Source organism: Mobula birostris, chromosome 9 (assembly GCF_030028105.1).
Source record: "Mobula birostris isolate sMobBir1 chromosome 9, sMobBir1.hap1, whole genome shotgun sequence".
Lineage (NCBI taxonomy): Eukaryota > Metazoa > Chordata > Chondrichthyes > Myliobatiformes > Myliobatidae > Mobula > Mobula birostris.
In genome coordinates this window covers 147,374,367-147,394,642 of record NC_092378.1, presented here as the reverse complement: position 1 = coordinate 147,394,642, position 20,276 = coordinate 147,374,367, and the positions used below count along the sequence as shown (strand labels likewise).

The window sequence follows — 20,276 nt, the reverse complement described above, 5'->3', positions numbered from 1 at the left end:
AGAAATGGCCACTAGTGTACAGCCCAGGAACGACACTCAGTGGCCACTATATTAAGTACACACAGACACCTCATTAATGCAAACATCTAATCAGCCAATCATGTGGCAGCAACTCAGTTCATAAATGCATGCAGACATCGTCAAGAGGTTCATTTGTTGTTCAGTGCAAAAATCAGAATGGGGAAGAAATAAGTGACTTTGACCATGGAATAATTGTTGGCACTAGACAGGGTGTTTTGAGCATCTCAGAAGCTGCTGATTTTCTGGGATTTTCATGCACAAAGGTCTGTAGAGTTTACAGCGAATGGTGCAAACAGTGAACAAAACTCCCAGTGAGTGGCAGTTCTGTGGGTAAAAACAAACTGTTAATGAGAGAGGACAGAGGATAATGGCCAAACTTATTCAAGCTGACAAGAAGATGACAATAACTCAGATAACCACATATTACAACAGTGGTGAGCAGAAAAGCACTTCCGAACGCACAGCATGTTGAACCTTGAAGTGGATGGGCTACAGCAGCAGAAGATCACACTGGGTCCCACTCCTGTACCAGGCAAAGTGTCCACTGAGTGTACGTCATTCATTCCTAACACTCCTCTATACTTGCTCCCACCATTAAGGGCAGTTGAAGGTCTTCATTTTATTTATTTATTAGTTTGGTTGTTTGTTTGTTTATTTCTTTAGAGATACAGCGCAGAACAAGCCCTTCTGGTGCAACAAGCCTCACTGCTCAGCAATGCTCCTAGTTAACCCTAGCCTCATCACAGGACAATCTGTAATGACCAATGAATGCCCTGACCTGTACATCTTTGGGCTGTGGAAGAAAACCAGAGCATCCTGAGGAATCCCACGCTCCTCACGGGGAGGACATACATACTCCTTATAGACAGTGTCGGAACTGAACTCTGAACTCCGATTCCCTGAGCTGTGATATATGAACCAGTATGCTACCACGGCAACCCAAAGTGTTTTATAATTAGACTTAAAACAAGGATATTCCATGACTCCTTTGCTCTTCCAAATTCCCTGCTTCAGCTGCCTTTTGCCACCTCTATATCCTTCATGGGCTCTGAGTAATTCTATCCTCTTAAACCTGAAATACCCGGGCTTTTTATTTTTTTCGAAGTTTATAATATTTATATTTCAAATGTTTACAATCTTTAAAGTTCAAAGTTCAAAGTACATTTATTATCAAGGTATGCATACAGTATACAACCCTGAGATTTGTATTCCCACAGACAGCCACGAAAGAAGGAAATACCATGGAACCCGGTCAAAGAAAACATCAAACACCCAATGCAGAACAAAAGATCAAATGGCAAAGAACAAGGGAAAAACACAGAATATGACAGATCAAAACCACAGCATCCTTGAGACAGTCCAGGAAAATTCAGTTTAGTTCCATGTAGCACTGTGTAGTTCATTGCTTGCAAGCCAGAGAGACAGTCTACCCTGATGAAAATCACACAAAATAGCAATAAGAAAGGAATCAAATCACAAACAAGAGAAGTAACCAGAAACCAGAAATACATACAACATGAACTGCAGGGTCCTCTAAAAGCAGCCAGAAATGGAGTCGATCATTGGCTCGTACCAAGTCTCCAGGTTTAGACCATAAGACAAAGGAGCAGAAGTCGGCCATTCAGCCCATTGAGCCTGCTCCGCCATTGAATCCTGAGCTGATCCATTCTCCCATTTAGTCCCACTCCGCCGACTTCTCACCATAACCTTTGATGCCCTGGCTACTCAAATACCTATCAACCTCTGCCTTCAATACACCCAATGACTTGGCCTCCACTGCTGCCCGTGGCAACAAATTCCATAGATTCACCACCCTCTGACTAAAAAAATGTCTTCGCTTTTCTGTTCTGAATGGGCGCCTTTCAATCCTTAAGTCATGCCCTTTTGTACTAGACTTCCCCATCATGGGAAACAACTTTGTCACATCCACTCTGTCCATGCCTTTCAACATTCGGAATGTTGCTATGAGGTCTCCCCTCATTCTTCTAAACTCCAAGGAATACAGTCCAAGAGCGGACAAACGTTCCTCATATGTTAAACCTCTCATTCCCGGAATCATTCTAGTGAATCTTCTCTGTACCGTCTCCAACGTCAGCGCATCCTTTCTTAAATAAGGAGACCAAAACTGCCCACGGTACTCCAAGTGAGGTCTCACCAGCGCCTTATAAGGCCTCAACATCACATCCCTGCTCCTATACTCTTTTCCTCTGGAAATGATTGCCAAGATTGCATTCGCCTTCTTCATTACTGATTCAACCTGGAGGTTAACCTTAAGGGTATCCTGTACGAGGACTCCCAAGTCCCGTTGCATCTCCGAACTTTGAATTCTTTCCCCATTGAAATAATAGTCTGCCCGTTTATTATTTCTGCCAAAGTGCATAACCATACACTTTCCAACATTGTACTTCATTTGCCACTTCTTTGCCCATTCTTCCAATCTATCCAAGTCTCTCTGCAGACTCTCCGTTTCCTCAGCACTACTGGCCCCTCCACCTATCTTCGTATCGTCAGCAAACTTAGTCACAAAGCCATCTATTCCATAATCCAAATCGTTGATGTACAATGTTAAAAGAAGCAGCCACGATACGGACCCCTGTGGAACAGCACTGGTAACCGGCAGCCAACCAGAATAGGATCCCTTTATTCCCACTCTCTGTTTCCTGCCAATCAGCCAACGCTCTATTCACGTATGTAACTTCCCCGTAATTCCATGGGCTCTTGTTAAGTAGCCTCATGTGTGGCACCTTGACAAAGGCCTTCTGAAAATCCAAACATTCAACATCCACTGCATCTCCCCTGTCTAGCCTACTGGTAATTTCCTCAAAAATTTGTAATAGGTTCGTTACGCAGGATTTTCCTTTAAGGAATCCATGCTGAGTTGTGCCTATCTTGTCATATGCCTCCAGGTACTCTGTAACCTCATCCTTGACAATCGACTCCAACAACTTCCCAACCACCGATATCAAGCTAACAGGTCTATAATTTCCTTTTTGCTTCCTTGCCCCCTTCTTAGATAGCGGAGTGACATTTGCAGTCTTCCAGTTCTCCGGAACCATGCCAGAATCTATCGACTTTTGAAAGATCATCGCTAATGCCTCCACAATCTCAACAGCTACTTCCTTCTGAACATGCGGGTGCATTCCATCTGGTCCGGGAGATTTATCTACCTTCAGACTATTCAGCTTCCTGAGTACTTTCTCTGTCATAATTGTGACTGTGCACACTTCTCTTCCCTGCCACCCTTGAGTGTCCGCTATACTGCTGATGTCTTCCTCAGTGAAGACTGATTCAAAATACTCGTTCAGTTCCTCTGCCATCTCCTTATCTCCCATTACAATTTCTCCAGCATCATTTTCTATCGTTCCTATATCTACTCTCACCTGTCTTGTACTCTTTATATACTTGAAAAAGCTTTTAGTATCCTCTTTGATATTATTTGCTAGCTTCATTTCACAGTTAATCTTTTCCCTCTTAATGACCTTCTTGGTTTCCTTTTGTAAGGTTTTAAAAACTTCCCAATCCTCTGTCTTCCCACTAATTTTTGCTTCCCTGTATGCCCTCTCCTTTGCTTTAACTTTGGCTTTGATTTCTCTTGTTAACCACGGTTGCAACCTTCTTCCACTCGAAAATTTATTCTTTCTTGGAATATACCTGTCTTGCACCTTCCTAACTTCTGGCATAAACTCCAGCCACTGCTGCTCTGCGTCTTTCCCGCCAGTGTCCCTTTCCAGTCAACTTTGCTCAGTTCCTCTCTCATGCCACTGTAATTTCCTTTACTCCACTGAAATATCGACACATCAGATTTCAGCTTCTCTTTTTCAAATTTCCCAGTGAACTCAATCATGTTATGATCACTGCCTCTTAAGGGTTCCTTCACCTCAATCTCTCTAATCACCTCTGGTTCATTACACAATATCCAATCCAGTACAGCCAATCCCCTAGTGGGCTCAACAACAAGCTGTTCTAAAAAGCTATCTCGCAGACATTCTACAAATTCTCTCTCTTGAGATCCAGTGCCGACCTGATTTTTCCCAATCCACTCGCATCTTAAAATCCCCCACAATTATCATAACACTGCCCTTCTGACAAGTCTTTTCTATTTCCTGTTGTAATTTGTAGTCCACATCTCTGCAGCTGTTTGGAGCCCTATAAATAACTGCCATCAGGGTCCTTTTACCCCTGCAATTTCTTAGCTCAACCCGTAAAGATGCCGCACCTTCCGATCGTATATCACTTCTTTCTAATGATTTAATATCATTTCTTACCAATAAAGCCACGCCTCCCCCCTCTGCCTACCCTCCTATCCTTCCGATACACCGTGTACCATTGGACATTCAGCTCCCAGAGACATGCATCCTTTAGTCAGGTCTCAGTGAATGCCACAATATCATATGTGCCAATCTGCAGCTGTACCACACGATCATCCACCGTATTCCTTATGCTGTGTGCATTTAAGTATAACACCTTAAGACTAGTATTTGGTACTTCTCGATTTGATTTCACTGCAACCTTATTTCATTGCAACTTTATTGCACTGCAACTCATCCCAATGGCTACAAATTTGCCTGTCTTTCCTGACATCCTTACTGCTCACTATCTTAGATTTATTTCTGTTTTCCCCTTCCTCTGCTCTGTCATTCCGGTTCCCATCCCCCTGCCGAATTAGTTTAAACCCTCCCTAACAGCACTATTAAACTTTCCCGCCAGGATATTGGTCCCCTTCGGGTTCAGGTACAACCTGTCATTTTTGAACAGGTCATACTACCCCGGGAAGAGATCCCAATTATCCAAGAATCTGAAGCCCTGCCCCCTGCACCAGTCTCTCAGCCACGCATTCATCTGCCTGCCCCTACTATTCTTGCCCTCGCTAGCACGTGGTACAGGTAATAATCCCGAGATTACAACCCTGGAGATCCTGCTTCTTAGCTTCCTTCCGAACTTCTGGAAATCTAAACTGACGTACTTTTTAAACCGTTAGTTCGTACCGTTAGCTGTGAGAGCCCAGCTGTTCCTGTCTGTCCGGGCCGATTCGCGAAGTGGGGTGGGGTGGTGGGGAGAAAAAAAGAGTTGGTGCTTCGCTCTCGCCTCTTCCCGTTTACCGCTGAAGCCCGTGGAAGCCAAAGCCCTACACCCTGCTCCCACTCACTCCGTTGCCCGCTCTGACAGCTGCCCGCTGGAAAGGGTGGTCTCCTTTTTAAACTCTCCGCACTGTTCTGTTGACGTGATGCGCCTGCGCAGTCTCGTCCTTCTTGCACTCGAAGAAGTTTTTTAAAAAAACTGCTTTCCTTCTGAATTCAGCTCCCGCGACGCTCGGTAGTCCCGATCCAAAAGACAGCCGTAGGTAGCAACCTGCCTTTTTAAACTCTCCGCGGTGTTTCTTGGCATACAGACCACACATTCTGCAAACCTGACCGACCTCCTTCAGAGATGAAAAAGCAGCAGATTGTTTAATCGACCCAAAAAGACGCCATCAAAATGTAAATCACAGGTTCCAATTGCACTTAGCTTTATAAAATAATCATATTTGATAGAAGGAGTAAAATAAATAGTTTTGTGAATTGTCTGAAGGACAACGCTATTGGTCACGTTGTATGCTGGCACCATCTTCTTCACCAGAACCGGAACCTTCATTAACAACAGGAATACTGCAGATGCCGGAACCTTCATTATTTCTTTACATTTAAATTGCGAGGGGTGGGTACGCTATGAACGGCAAGACCCTTATTGGTATTGATGAGAAGAGGGATCTTGGGGTGCAAGTTCTTTGCTCCCTGAAAGTGGCGACATAGGTCTTCAGAATGGTTAAGATGGCAGATGGCATACTTGCCTTTGTAAGTCGAAGCATTCAGTTCAAAGTTCTAGAAGTTACTTTGCAGCTTTATGAAACTCTAGTTAGCCTGCATTGCATTCAGTTCTGCTTGCCCCATTATTGGAGGGATGTTGAGCCTTTGGAGAGGGTGCAGACGAGGTTTACCAGAAGGTTGCCTGATTAGAGAGCATGTGCTATCATTATCATAATGGGGGGCGCTGGTGGTGGACCCAAATGCAAGACACAGACACTGAAGATCAAGGAACAGGACTAGGATGCTGGACCTGGGCTAGGACATGGCCAAGAAACAGGGAACCCAGATTAGGAACTATGAACTGGACCTGGGCTTGGACTCCGAGCCAGAGACTGGACAACGACCTAGAACCTAGGTCTTGCCTCGGGCTCGGATCCCAGAACCTGGCAAGCACATGACATGGATACAAGGCTGGACGTGGCTGGGGTACCTCGAGGCTTGGGTTCTTCGAGGCTTGTGTATGGACTCCAATCCAGAGACTGGGCAAGAACCCAGAACCTGGGACTTGACTCAGGCTCGGATGCCAGACTTGGCCAGGACAAGGCGTGGCTATAGGGCAAGGAGTGTCAACAGGACTGGACGTGAGACTCCTGAACAGGACAAGGGAACCCCAGCACCGGGCTGAGCAAGGTACTCCTGGGCCAGGCGAGACACATGGACAAGACGAGAACACAAAGTCAAGGCTTGGACTGGACAAGCTTCTTGGATCGTGGCTAGGACTGGACAAGACCCCGAAGCCTTGACTTGGTCGAGGGAGAGCCAGGAACGCAGAGCCTTGGTCAAGGGAGAGACAGGAACATGGAACACAGAGCCAGGACCTCCCTTGGAAGCAAGACGTAGGGCCGGGACTGATACACAGAACAAAGACCCGGGACCTCTAATTGGGTACAGGATGTAGGGCCGGGACTGATCACACGGAATGCAGAATAGGACGAGACAGTTCACAACACAAGGTAGCGGCAGATGGCCGGACCTACCTAGTGACGGCGTGAACACAGATGGTTCCCAAAACTTGTAGCGGGAAATGGCCAGACCTACCCCGCAAAGGCATGGATACAGATGGTTCCCTACACTAGGTAGCGGCAAACTGCCAGACTTACCTAGTGAAGGCGTGGACACAGAGACAGTTCAAAACAACGAGGAATTCTGCAGATGCTGGAATTTCAAGCAACACACAGAAAATGCTGGTGAGCGCAGCAGGCCAGACAGCATCTATAGGAAGACGTACAGGACTGATGAAGGGTCTCGGCCCGATACGTCATTTTTGCGAGGAAAGTTACATAATACTTTCGCAACTTCCAAAACAACTACCACTTGGAAATCCCCCTCCAAGTCACTCACCTTCCTGACTTGGAAGCATATCGCCGTCCCATCATTGTCGCTGGGTTAAAATCATGCAATTCCCATCCTAATAGCACTGTGGGTGTAGCTACACCTAAGGGACTGCAGCGGTTCAAGAAGGCAGCTCAGTGCCACCTTCTCAAGGGTAACTAGGGATGGGCAATAAATGCTGTCTTAGTTGGCGATCTCCACATCCCAAATATTAATAATTTAAAAAAACTCTTGTTGCAGATATTACCTGTTCTAGATAAAGCTAGCCAGTGTTTCGACACTAGGAGGTCTTCTCCAAGTATTTTTTTCTGTAATACCTGAATATTTTCAAGAAAAAACTGTGCAACCATGTCCAAGCCCAGGTCCTGCATCCTAGTCCTGTTCCTTGTTCTTCAGTGTCCGTGTCTTGCATTTGGGTCCGCCACCAGCGCCCCCTATTATGACAGAACAGTCCAGCCACCAGAGGCTGAATCCTGAAGCTGTTTATGCAGCCAGCACAAACGAGAATCAGCTGCTTGAACAGAAACTGGGGAAAACCCGGAATAAGGAGCTGGACCAGACTGTGAACTGGAATGCAGATTTCACGGACCGGACCATGACTATCATGAGTGGTAGGACAGATTTGGGTTGCTTTCTCTGTCGAGCCAGAGGCTGCAGGGAGACATGACAGAGCTTTATAAGATTATCAGAGGCACAGAGAGAGTGGACAGACAATATCTTTCTCTTCAGGTTGAAAGCTCTAATACCAGATGACATGCATTTAAGGTGAAGTAGGCTAATTTCGAAGAAGTGAGAGGCAAAATTTTTACACAGGGAGTAGTGGATACCTGTAATGGTCTGTCTGGGGTGATGATGGAGGTAGATACATTAGGGACTTTTAAGAGACGTTAAGATAGGCACATGAATGTGAGGAAAATTGAGGGACATGGACATTGTATGGGGGGAAGAGCTTAGGTTGATTAGCTATTGGTCACGGCAGGCCGCAGGGTCTGCTCCCGTGCTGTAATGTTTTATATTCCATGTTCCATAACCGCTCTGGTCATCCAAACTCACATTACCGTACCTTGACATCCTGCAGTGTGCGCATCAGCTGGTCTTTAAACAACTTCCACATGTTAGAGGTGGACTCTCTCTATGGCGGCTGCTCTCAGTTTACACTCCCTGGCTCCATTCTATTAATATCTGAATTTGCGTATATTTTATATAAACCCCTTTAATACAAATTACATTCTGCAATACAACAACAACATGTAGACAATAACAGAGACTAACACATTCACAAATACCAACTAAATTTAAATGCTCCCATCACTGTACCCATGGACACGGCAGGTTTCCTCGCCGGGCTGTTCGCCCAGGCAGAACCGTCCGCTGTCCGATTCCAAAAGCCAAGGTTTGCTGTCGCTGTTAAGCCCAGGAGCAAGTTTCCTGATTGGCGAAGCGAGTGCGGCGAAAGATGCATGAGCGTGCGTCACAGTTCACCTTGAGCTGCTGTGTAACAGGACATTCTGATCTGTGGTTATTCCCCCGGAGACACGTGTTGCTGAAAGATCAACTTGATGCCAGACGCCCTTTGGTCTGTCAGCACATCGAGATGTCCACAGGGGAATTTTACCGACTGGCACATTCCTGCCTGCGGGAGTACGTGCTGAAGGATGCTAGGCGCGACTACCGCAAAAGCTCGGTAGGGAAGAGCTACAAGTATAGCTCTAAGTTGAAAGTATATATATCACCATTTACAACCCTGAGATTTGCTTTCTTTCGGGCACAGTAAATCCAAGAACCATAACATCGAATCAGAAGGACCATGCCCGACTGGGCAAACAGGCGTTGTGCAAAAGGCAGCACACTTTACAAATACAAAAGACAAAGTAATAAAATGTACACACACATAACTAGCTAACACACCGAGAACTTTAAAGTTGCTGACCCCCTCCACCTCTGATCCCCCGATAAGAAATGGTTCGTGGATCTCTGGTTTCCTCCTCCTGAAGTCAGTAATCAGCTCTTCGAACTTGCTGAGATTGCTGTTGAGGTCACACTTGGCCAGATTTTCAATCTCCCAGATATATGCAGATTCATCACCACCTCAGGTTCAGCTAACAACAACGGTGTCGTCAGCCAATTTAAGTATGGCACTGGAGCTGTGCTTAGCCTCGCAACCATAAATATAAAGCGGGGTTAAGCACAAAACCTTTTGGTTAACCTCTCCTGTGCTGTTGGAAATTATGGAGAAGATGTCGCTGCCAATCCGAATTGTCTGGGGTTTCCAAGGGAGGAAATGAAGACTCCAGTTGACAGAGGGTTCTTCCGCTACTGGATAGAGAGTGGCCGGGTCGGGCGAGAAAGCCACTCAATTATTGTGGAAGCATACCATCCCGGGGGTGGGGGGGGGGGTGCACATAAATAACAGCAATACTAATATTTTAAAATGTATTTTGAAAAACTTAACGCATTGACTAACATGTTGCACGGTTTTTTTCTTGTAAATATTCATCCATTACAGAAAAAGTACTAACAGAAAACCTCCTATTGTCGAAACACTGACTAGCTTTATCTAGAACAGGTAGTATGTGCAACAAGAGTTTTTTTTCAAACTATTAATGTTTGGGATGTGGACATCGCCAGCTAAGACAGCATTTATTGCCCATCCCTAGTTGCCCTTGAGAAGGTGGCGATCAGCTGCCGCCTTGAAGCGCTGCAGTCCCTGAGGCAAAGGTACACCCACAGTGCTATTGGGATGGGAATTGCATGATTTTGACCCAACGACAATGATGGGACGGCGATATGCTTCCAAGTCAGGAAAGTGAGTGACTTGGAGGGGAATTTCCAAGTGGGAGTTGTTTTGGAAGTTGCGAAAGTATTATGTAACTTCCCTCGCAAACACAAGGAAATCTGCAGAAGCTGAAATTTCAAGCAACACACATAAAAATTGCTGGTGTACGCAGAAGGCCAGACAGCATCTATAGGAGGAGGTACAGTCGATGTATCAGGCCGAGACCATTCGTCAGTCCTGTACCTCTACCTATAGATGCTGCCTGGTCTGCTGCGTACACCAGCATTTTTTTTATGTGTGTTACGTGTAACTTTCCTGCCGTGTTTCCCGGAATACTGAATTGAATTGCTAACGACACTCCCAGGCACTCGGTAGGACCGATACACAATGTCCAGTCTTTGCTGGTCTGGATCGCGACTCCTCTTACCTCCATGAGAGTTACGTGGGAGTTCTTTAGACCCAGGAGGTGTAGGTTCCCGATGATAGGAAGAGGAGTGGGCCCTGGGGGGAAGTTGAGCTCTGCGTGAGATTTAGACCCATTGCGAACATAAGCGATAATCAACACGGTGAGGGCGCAGAGGAGCACCAAAAACACAGTATCCAGTGAGAAAACACCGGCGAAAGACATCGCCCGGCACCTTTTGATTTACGACTTCGTCCAGCAGTCAGGACCAGGATTCCAGGCAAACACTGAGCGAACTCGGACCCACTGTAATGCTTAGTTCTGCAACTGGAGAGACGTTAACCCGCACGCGGGAGGCGTGGTTACGCTCGTTGCTGCAGCAACAACCGTAGCCGCTCCTCCCAGATGCGCATTGAATAATAAGCGCAGTGTTTACTCAAATGGACAATTTGCATTTTCAATATTTACTATGTAACCACTGCTAGCTGAATAGGTGGTATTCACTCTGTAGCCATGACCTTTGACCTGATCACTATTAATTCATGAAGAGAACTAGAATGAAACCAAGTAGAAAGATAACGGTGGCGAGTAAGGTGATGAAATATGTGGCAGTATGTCAACGCAAGACTAATTAAGAAATAACTGTGGTTAGGGATGAAAGGGCATATGGTCTAAAATGTAAACTAGGACATAATTAAGTTGGGGAGTAAAACAATAGTGGAAAGTCGAGAGCGGATATATTGATGATAAGTAATCACAGGCCGACTGGATATGATAATGTAGCTAAGATAGGAAATTGCTATAAAAAATGCTGTATACAAGCTTCGGTGGGCTGTCAGCTACTAGCTTTCTGATTCTCTCAGCTTTGATTAGCAAATTAAAGTTTAAAACGTCTTGACGAGTTTTCTGCGTCTCCTTGTCGTTTGTGAGAAACGAGAAACCACGAGAAAATTGGCGTCACGAACAGGATCGGATAGAGACCCGCGAGGAAAGGAACGGCAGATTGGGACGCTTCCCGGTCCCTCGGGGACCCTCAAGGGGCTAACAGAATTAAGGGTGCACCCAAAGAAAAAAGATGAGCCCTTTTTGCGTTAATTCGGACTAAGAATTCTGTTGGTTTTGGGGGGTCTCGGAGACTCAGAAGTGTGAAGCAACTGCCGAAGGGTCTCTCCGATCCAAAGAATCTGGCAGAATTGGGGATAAAAGGAGGCTCAGAGGATTAATCAAGAGCACAGCAGTAGAAATATTGAGCAGAAAATTTCCGGTGTGTCAAGGTTAAGAAAGACGGTAAGTATATTAATAGTAAGTAAAAAAGAGACTGAGAAACGAAAGGGGCAGTCTGATAAAGAAAAGAAAAAGCATAACACGGAGCCGGCTTCAGCTCTATACCCAGACCTGAAAGACGTAGGAAAACCTTTTCCCTTTTATGAGAAAGAAATCCTTAAGCCGTGTCCGATGACAACAGGAAAAGTGGATCTAAATGGAGAAATTAAAGTCGGCGATACCGAGGAGGAAAGAAAGAATGACGAAAAGGAGCAGGAGGAACTATGGAAGGTAATAGAAGAAGACAGAGCAAAGATAGAACAGGAAAAAGGGAAATAGAAGAAGAGATCAAAGGGTTACAGGAATTAAAAGCGAAAAGGGATGAAGAGAAATCTTTGAAATATGGGCACGGAACTGAACAGGCCAGTGCAGAAGGTAACTTGTCGGGAGAGCAAGAGTTAAGTAGCGAAAGAGAGGATGCAGGAGAGTGTAGGCAGAGAATAGGAGATAGAAGTCTTGAAGGGGGAAAAGAAAGAGTGAAAAGGCAGATATTAGAAACAGAGGGAGAGATTAGGAAATTACAGCAGAGAATGAATTTCCAACGGGAGTTTGAGGATTTCACATGGGCCCAAGCAAATGCTAGCTCAAGGCAGAAAGGAAGAACTCCACGAGGAGGCCAAGGAAGAAAGAAAACCCCGGAAAGAATCATGTGGCAGCCAGTGAAAACGTGCTCAGAAGCAGATGGGGAGTCAGGCGAGGAGGAGAGTCAGGATATGTGGGAAAGGAAAGGGAGAATGATGCCGTTGTTAGTAAATGGATTGGGATAATTACAGTATATTCCTTGGGGATCCCAGGACCTGGAAGGGCTGAAAAACACCTTGCCCAGCCCACATGAGGGTGCAGGGAAGTGGATTAGGGCCTTTGAGGAAGAAACCACGGGACGAATGTTGGCTATGGGAGATTTGTAGGCGCTGCTGGTAAGCCTGATAGGAACCTCCAAACTACAAGAGCTGATGGAAGTGGCTGGCATACAGAATGCGGACAGCACACTGATTGACGGGGCCAAATTTGACACAGTGAGGCAAAGGGTATGGGGGGCCCTCAGGGAGCTCGATCCACCCAAAATGAACCCCAAAGCCATGAAAGGGGATCCACTGGGAGACAGTAAAAATCCAGCAGCCTATATAGAAAATCAGTTGAAAAGGTGGAGACTGGAAACTGAACAAGAGGAGGAAGGCAACCCATTTATGACCATGATGTTCCGAAATACTGTTTTGGATGCGATGCCTCCCCAAGTTAAGTCTAAACTTGAGGAAGTGGTTGGACTGATGTCAATGACCCCACAGGAATTCAGGGACCACGTAGTCCATGCGGTCGAAAAATATCGAAAAGACAAATGAAAGTTGTCTGAGCAGCAAGAAGAAGTGCAAAGAAAGCTGATACGAATGCAGCTTGAAGAACTTAAAAAGAAGGAAAAAGGAAAAGGCAAGAAGATGCTGCCAGCAGTGACCAATTTAAACACAGCCGTTGAAATGAATGAAATGCCATTACATGGAGGGACCGGTCGTGCCGTAAGACAGAGTCTAGAAAACCCGATGCCAATAATAAACGTCTTTGGGGGAGCTTTTCCGCAAATGCCCTATCAGGGACAGGATAAATTTAAACAGCAGCCCAGACAGGACTGGAAATCCCAAGGAGGGGGGCGGAGAGGTTATGGGCAGGAAGGGCCAGTAAGGAAACAAGTCAAAAAAGAGATACAGAGACTGTGCTGGGGATGTAACCAGCCAGAACACATGAGAAGGGACTGCCCACGTAAGCCATGGGTCGTCACGTACGAGCAGGAATCAATGAGATGGGAACCACAGTCTAGCCAAGGACCAGTCCCCGCAGGGCCGAGTGGACCCGTGAAAACCTATGCAAGACATTAGTGGTGCCCAGAGAACCCAGGTGGGAAGGGACACTACCCAGTGATAACAAGAGAGGCAGAAGAGGAACCCATTGTTCAGGTTATGTTAGAAGGGCAGCTGACACCAATGATGATAGATACTGGATCCACATATACTTGCGTACAGCCGTAGTATGCCCTTCACCTTCCCATATCAAAAAAATTTATTAAGACTGTAGGGTTCTCGGGAAAAACACAGTTGACACAATGTATGGCTCCAGTGAGGTTAAGGATGGGCAGCAAAGGAATAGTTTTGCTGATATTAGTGTCCAAAGGAACTCCGATAAATTTGCTGGGCAGAGATGCCCTATTAAAACTAGAATTAAAATTAGAATGTACCAGAAGTGGGTTGAGTGTGGGAAGAGTAAATGCTCAATTACTAATGCGGGGAGTCAAGAAAGCTGATGTCTTTTGGATAGGAGACATAGAAGATCAGATCTGGGAAACCTGGGGAAAATGGAAAAAGGGCGTGCAGGCTATATTGCCCCAGGCTGTAGCGCCCAAATCCGAGTTACATTGCACAGTGATTTTTGATGAAACTCAGAACAAAGAGTTAGAGGAGAGATGGTACAGGGAGGCAGGTAACCGGCAGCACCTAAGAGGAGAAGCTATAATAATTGGGAGACAAGGGGCAGCCCTGCAAGTCAGGTGGAATATCTTCTTGGAGAAACGGTACAGGATACTGGAAGCTGAGCCCCACATAACGCTGCTGGTAAATGAGGGACATCAGTCTAAAGACCTGGGACCCTTAGTAAAGCACGCTGCAACCGTAGCGGTGTGGAGGAAAATTATGCCACAGGTGTGGGTATCGGGAGACAACAACTATTTTAAAATGGAGGTAGATATAGATATAGTAGGAACAACAAAGGAGGTCGATGTAACTCCCCAACCACACCTGACGTTATTGGGAAAGGAGGAAGGCCAGCAGAGAGATTACAGGCTGGATAGGTTACCATCCATTCTGTGGTCACAACATGATACGGATGTAGGGAGAATAAGAACAGTCAGTCCGGGAGAAATAAAGCTGAAAAAGGGAGCAGTTCCGCCCAGGAGACCACAATATCCCTTGAAACCAGAGGGAGAAGAGGGAATAGCGCCAACGATACAGGGGCTACTGGAGGCAGGAGTACTCAAAAGGACAGACAGCCCATGTAATACCCCACTGTTACCTGTCCTTAAAGCGGATAAATCTAAATGGAGACTGGTGCATGACTTGCGAGCGGTGAATGAGGTAGTGGAGGACTGGCCAGCGGTAGTTCCCAACCCACACACGCCCTTGACTAATGTTCCACCAGAGGCAGACTACTTTTCAGTGATTTATTTGTGTTCAGCTTTTTTCAGCGTTCCCCTGGCAGATCAGTGTCAGTACCTATTGGCATTTACATACAGAGACAAGCAGTACACTTACACTAGAATACCGTAAGGATTTAAACATTCACCACACGTATTTAATCAAGTGTTAAAGGCGGACCTAGAGGGCATATCATTGGAAAGTACATTGATACAGTATGTGGATGATTTGTTGATTTGCTCCGAAAGTGAGGGACAGTGTGAACAGGATACCATAACCCTCTTAGAGAGACTGGCACATGGAGGGTATAAGGTATCTGGAAAGAAGCTGCAATTTTGCAAGCAACAGGTAGAATACCTAGGTAGAGTGATATCCAAGGGAGCGAGGGCGATAGCGCCGGATCAAATTGAGGCTATAACTAAAGCTCCCAAGTCCCAGACAGTGAGACAGATGATGACGTTTCTGGGACTGACAGGATATAGTTCAGATTGGATTGGGGGATATGCTGAAATTTTAATGCCACTGAGGAAACTAATGAAGGAAGCAGACGATACAAGCTTGAGAAATAATCTACAGTGGAATGAGGAGGCGGAAGTGGCTTTCAATACTATAAAGCAGGAATTGCAGTCAGCTCCAGCATTAGCTTTGCCTGACTACGCGAAGGCCTTTCATCTGTTCGTATCCAACCGACAGGAAGGTTACGCCATTGCAGTTCTAATGCAGGAGACTGGCACAGGTAAAGCAAAGCAACCGATAGCATACTACAGTGCGAAACCGGATGAGGTGGCTCAGGGGTACCCACCTTGTTACCAGGGATTGGTGGCACTATACTATGCATGTGAAAAGGCATCATCCGTAACCATGGGCTATCCTGTGATTCTGTACACACAACACAAGGTAGCAGAATTACTGGAAAGAGGGAAATTCGTGTTGACACCAGCCAGGATAGCCGCATATCAGATGCTACTGACATTTCCAGATATAACTATACAGAGATGCACCACCAGTAACATAGCTGATTATGTCCCTTTGGGGTATGAAGGAGAACCCCATGATTGTGTAGGGAAAACAATGACATTCGCTAAATTGAGAGCAGATTTATGATCAGAACCATTAGAGGACGAAGATAAAAAGGTCCTGTTCGTAGATGGTTCTTGTTACAGAGATCACGATGGGAATCACGCAGCGTTCTCAGTAGTGCAACAGGATCAGGCAGACTTCAAGGTCATCAGAATAGAGGCATGTCCCCAACCGTGCTCCGCCCAGCTAGCGGAAATCAGAGCTTTGACGGCAGCGAAATGATGGAAGGAGAGAAAGTAGATATCTATACAGATTCAGCATATGCTCATGGAGTGTGTCATTGGTTTGGGGCAGTGTGGAAACAGAGAGGTTTTAAAAAGAGCAATGGAGATCCCATACGGCACTGTCAGCAGATTTTAGATCTAATAAAAGCACTGATGAAACCTAAAGCCATAGCTATAGTAAAATGCCAGGCACATAAAAAAGGAAACGATGCAGTAACAAAGGGAAATCAAGCTGCAGATGAAGCAGCCAGGAAAGCGTCTGGGTGCACATCCGTTGTCATTGCACCCCAGGTAAGTCTAGAGCCGGAACCTATGGTAGAGGACCTAATTGAAATACAGGGAAAGGCAACTTTGGCAGAACAAACTCTGTGGAGACGAAGGGGGGCCAAGCAGAACCCAGAAAGTCTTATGGACCTCGGAAAATGGCCTACTGGTAGCTCCCACCCCTTTATTGTCTATCCTGATCTCAGAAGCACATGGGATGGATCATTGTGCAAGGGGGGAAGTAATAAGGAAAATAAAAGAGGATGGATTTTGGGAACAGTTTTACTACCAACGTAAAAATCTTTCTGTAGAAGCAATGTTTGGGTTGTGATCCAGGTGCCGAGATCAACTGAGGATCGGAGAGTATGAATTTTGGGAAGAGTTGAACTCAAACTTGTTCCCATTAGAGTGTTTAATTATAAAGGGCCCTTTTTGTTTTCTTTTCTTTTTCTTTATGAACCTTTTAGTTAAGTTAGGATTCATAAATATAATTGCTCTAATCATATGCAGTGTGCTGTCTGTTATTTCTTCGCACTGAGTTGTAACAGGGTAGAAATTCACACAAACCGGGCTTTGCGGTGGGAGAGGCGCCTCAGTCTCACCGGTTTGGCCGGACCGGCCTGTGTATTGCCTTAACTCAGCGGCCGAGGAAACCGGGGAGGTTCCACAGGTAAGGCAGCCGCAAGCGGAGTGGCCATTCTTGGAGAGGCTTTGGCTCATCAGGATTGGGCGAAATAAGTATCTGGTAATTTTCTTTTTTCCCTTCATTCATGATCTGCCAGGGCGCTGTTAGTGCAGCGAGAATGTCTCCAGGGCAATGTTTTGTTCTGTGGGTGAGATGTGGGAATTCTGGGAGACCCCCAGCCTCCTGGATAACCACATCTGCACCAGGCCCCTGAGCTGCAGCTCCTCAGCGAATAAAATTAAGGAATTGATGAGGCAGCTCGATGATCATGGGCTTATACAAGAGAATGAGGAGGTGATGAATAGGAGCTACAGGGAGATAGTCACCCATAGGGTGCAGGTAACTGGGTGTCTGTCAGAAGTGGGATAGTAAGTATCTCACTTTGGATATTGTTGAGGGGGACGACCTACAGTGACCGGGTCTCTGGCACTGAGTCTGGTGCTGAGGTTCAGAAGAGAAGAGAGATGAAGAGGACTGCAGCGGTGATAGGCGATTCCATAGTCAGAGGAACAGCGACGAAATTCTGTGGGTATGATAGAGACACCCAGCTGGTATGTTGCCTCCCAGGTGCCAGGAACAGGGTGTCTCAGACTGGGTCCACGGCAGGGGAAGGTTGAGCAGACTCAATGACTCCAAATAAAATTGGTAGGATGGATGAGGAAGTATAGAACAGAGACTTTAGGTAGCTGGCTTGGAAGCTAAAAAGCAGGACATCCAGCTTAATAACCTTTGTATTGCTGCCTGTGCCATGTACTAGTGGTGAAGAATGGAATGGTTTGGCAGATGAATGCATGGCGGAGGAACTGGTGCAGGGGACAGGATTTCAAATTTCTGAATCATTGGGATCTGTTCCAGGGAAAGCATGACCTGTACACGGGGTTGGGCTACACTAGAACCCGAGAGGGACCAAAATCCTTTTGGACAGGTCTTCTGGAACTGTTCGGGAGGGTTTAATCTAATTTGTCAGGAGGATGGGAATTGCAGTGATAGTGCTGAGGATGGGGTAGTTGGTATTTTATTGCACGTGGTATATGGAATATGGTAGATGAACGTACCACAATTACTGATGGGTATATATGATGTCATGGACAAAAGAAGATTATAGCTGGGAGCTTAACGTCCAGGGTACTGTCATAGGGCGGTGGCTGGGAACGGACCCAAGTGCAAGACACAAACACTGAAGTACTAGGGACAGGACTAGGATACAGTGCAACGGCAAGGATATGGATACGAAAACCAGGAACCTGGAACAGGACTGGACAAGAGAGCTAGCAGCCCGGGCTTGGACTCCGAGCCAGAGACTGGACAAGGTCGAGACTTGGGGCGGGGCGACGCTGGAGGCTGCAGGCAGGAGACTTGGGGCGGGGCGACGCTGGAGGCTGCAGGCAGGAGACTTGGGGCGGGGCGACGCTGGAGGCTGCAGGCAGGAGACTTGGGGCGGGGCGACGCTGGAGGCTGGAGGCAGGAGACTTGGGGCGGGGCGACGCTGGAGGCTGGAGGCAGGAGACTTGGGGCGGGGCGACGCTGGAGGCTGGAGGCAGGAGACTTGGGGCGGGGCGACGCTGGAGGCTGGAGGCAGGAGACTTGGGGCGGGGCGACGCTGGAGGCTGGAGGCAGGAGACTTGGGGCGGGGCGACGCTGGAGGCTGGAGGCAGGAGACTTGGGGCGGGGCGACGCTGGAGGCTGGAGGCAGGAGACTTGGGGCGGGGCGACGCTGGAGGCTGGAGGCAGGAGACTTGGGGCGGGGCGACGCTGGAGGCTGGAGGCAGGAGACTTGGGGCGGGGCGACGCTGGAGGCTGGAGGCAGGAGACTTGGGGCGGGGCGACGCTGGAGGCTGGAGGCAGGAGACTTGGGGCGGGGCGACGCTGGAGGCTGGAGGCAGGAGACTTGGGGCGGGGCGACGCTGGAGGCTGCAGGCAGGAGACTTGGGGCGGGGCGACGCTGGAGGCTGCAGGCAGGAGACTTGGGGCGGGGCGACGCTGGAGGCTGCAGGCAGGAGACTTGGGGCGGGGCGACGCTGGAGGCTGCAGGCAGGAGACTTGGGGCGGGGCGACGCTGGAGGCTGCAGGCAGGAGACTTGGGGCGGGGCGACGCTGGAGGCTGGAGGCAGGAGACTTGGGGCGGGGCGACGCTGGAGGCTGGAGGCAGGAGACTTGGGGCGGGGCGACGCTGGAGGCTGGAGGCAGGAGACTTGGGGCGGGGCGACGCTGGAGGCTGGAGGCAGGAGACTTGGGGCGGGGCGACGCTGGAGGCTGGAGGCAGGAGACTTGGGGCGGGGCGACGCTGGAGGCTGGAGGCAGGAGACTTGAGGCGGGGCGACGCTGGAGGCTGGAGGCAGGAGACTTGAGGCGGGGTTTGGCAGGCTCCTCCCGGGCAGGGCGTGGATCTCCTGGGCAGGGCGCGGATCACCACCGGACAGTGGCATGGGACAGGAAGGGACAGAATCCACCCCAGGTAACGGCAAGACGACTCGGCTTACTTGGGCGGAGACAAGGGACAGGAAGGGAGCTAGGTACAGGCTGGCTCGAGCATAGGGCTGCAGTCGAGACGAGGCGAGAGTTACGGCAACTCAAGGCAAGGCTCCTGGCAAAGCAAGGCAAGACGAGAACTTCAGGCGAAGCGAGGGTTACAGGCAAGACAAAGCAGGGCTTCAGGCGAGAAAACAGAAGGCAGAGCAAGGCTTCCAAGAGAAGGCAAACCCATCGTAAAAGCCAAAGAGGGCATGTAATAGAGCAACAATTCATGGGAAATCAGACGAGTGGGAAGCTTTTAAGAGCTAATAGGAGTCAACTGAACAGTTATAAAGAACGAAAAGTGGAGTACAAATGTAAAGTACGCAATAATATTAAAGAGGATACCAAAAGGTTCTTCAGCTTTATGAAGTGTGAGGGGAGAGGCGAGATTAGATATTGGACCGCTAGAAGATAATGCTGAGAGGAAGTCCTGTGATTTTGGGAAAAGGAAATGGTGAATGAACTGATTGAGTATTTTGCATCAGTCTTCACTGTGGAAGGCGCTAGCAGTATGGCCGAGATCCGAGAGTGTCTAGGCCAGAAGTGTGTGATGTTGCTGTAATTAGGCTAAGGCTCTTCAGAAAATAAAAGATCTGAAGATGGAAAGGTCACCTTAAAAGTGGGAATAATTGGAA

General features: G+C 47.6%; 1 protein-coding gene and 1 pseudogene across 3 annotated transcripts in view; one reads left to right on the top strand and one right to left on the bottom strand.

The window, feature by feature from the left end:
* LOC140203171 (cytochrome P450 2K1-like) overlaps positions 1 to 10,685 on the bottom strand; it is a 42,613-nt gene extending 31,928 nt beyond the window's left edge. For 2 of the 3 annotated variants that reach the window (XM_072269080.1, XM_072269081.1), the window contains exon 1: positions 10,400 to 10,685. In XM_072269080.1, the coding sequence (XP_072125181.1) occupies positions 10,400 to 10,600 (201 nt within the window). In that variant the 5' untranslated portion in view covers positions 10,601 to 10,685. Of the gene's footprint in view, positions 1 to 8,259; positions 8,349 to 10,399 lie in introns of those variants that run through there. The other variant, XM_072269082.1, reaches the window with a different exon arrangement.
* Positions 1 to 20,276, top strand: part of LOC140203175 (cytochrome P450 2K1-like) — a 210,827-nt pseudogene that overhangs the window by 141,358 nt on the left and 49,193 nt on the right.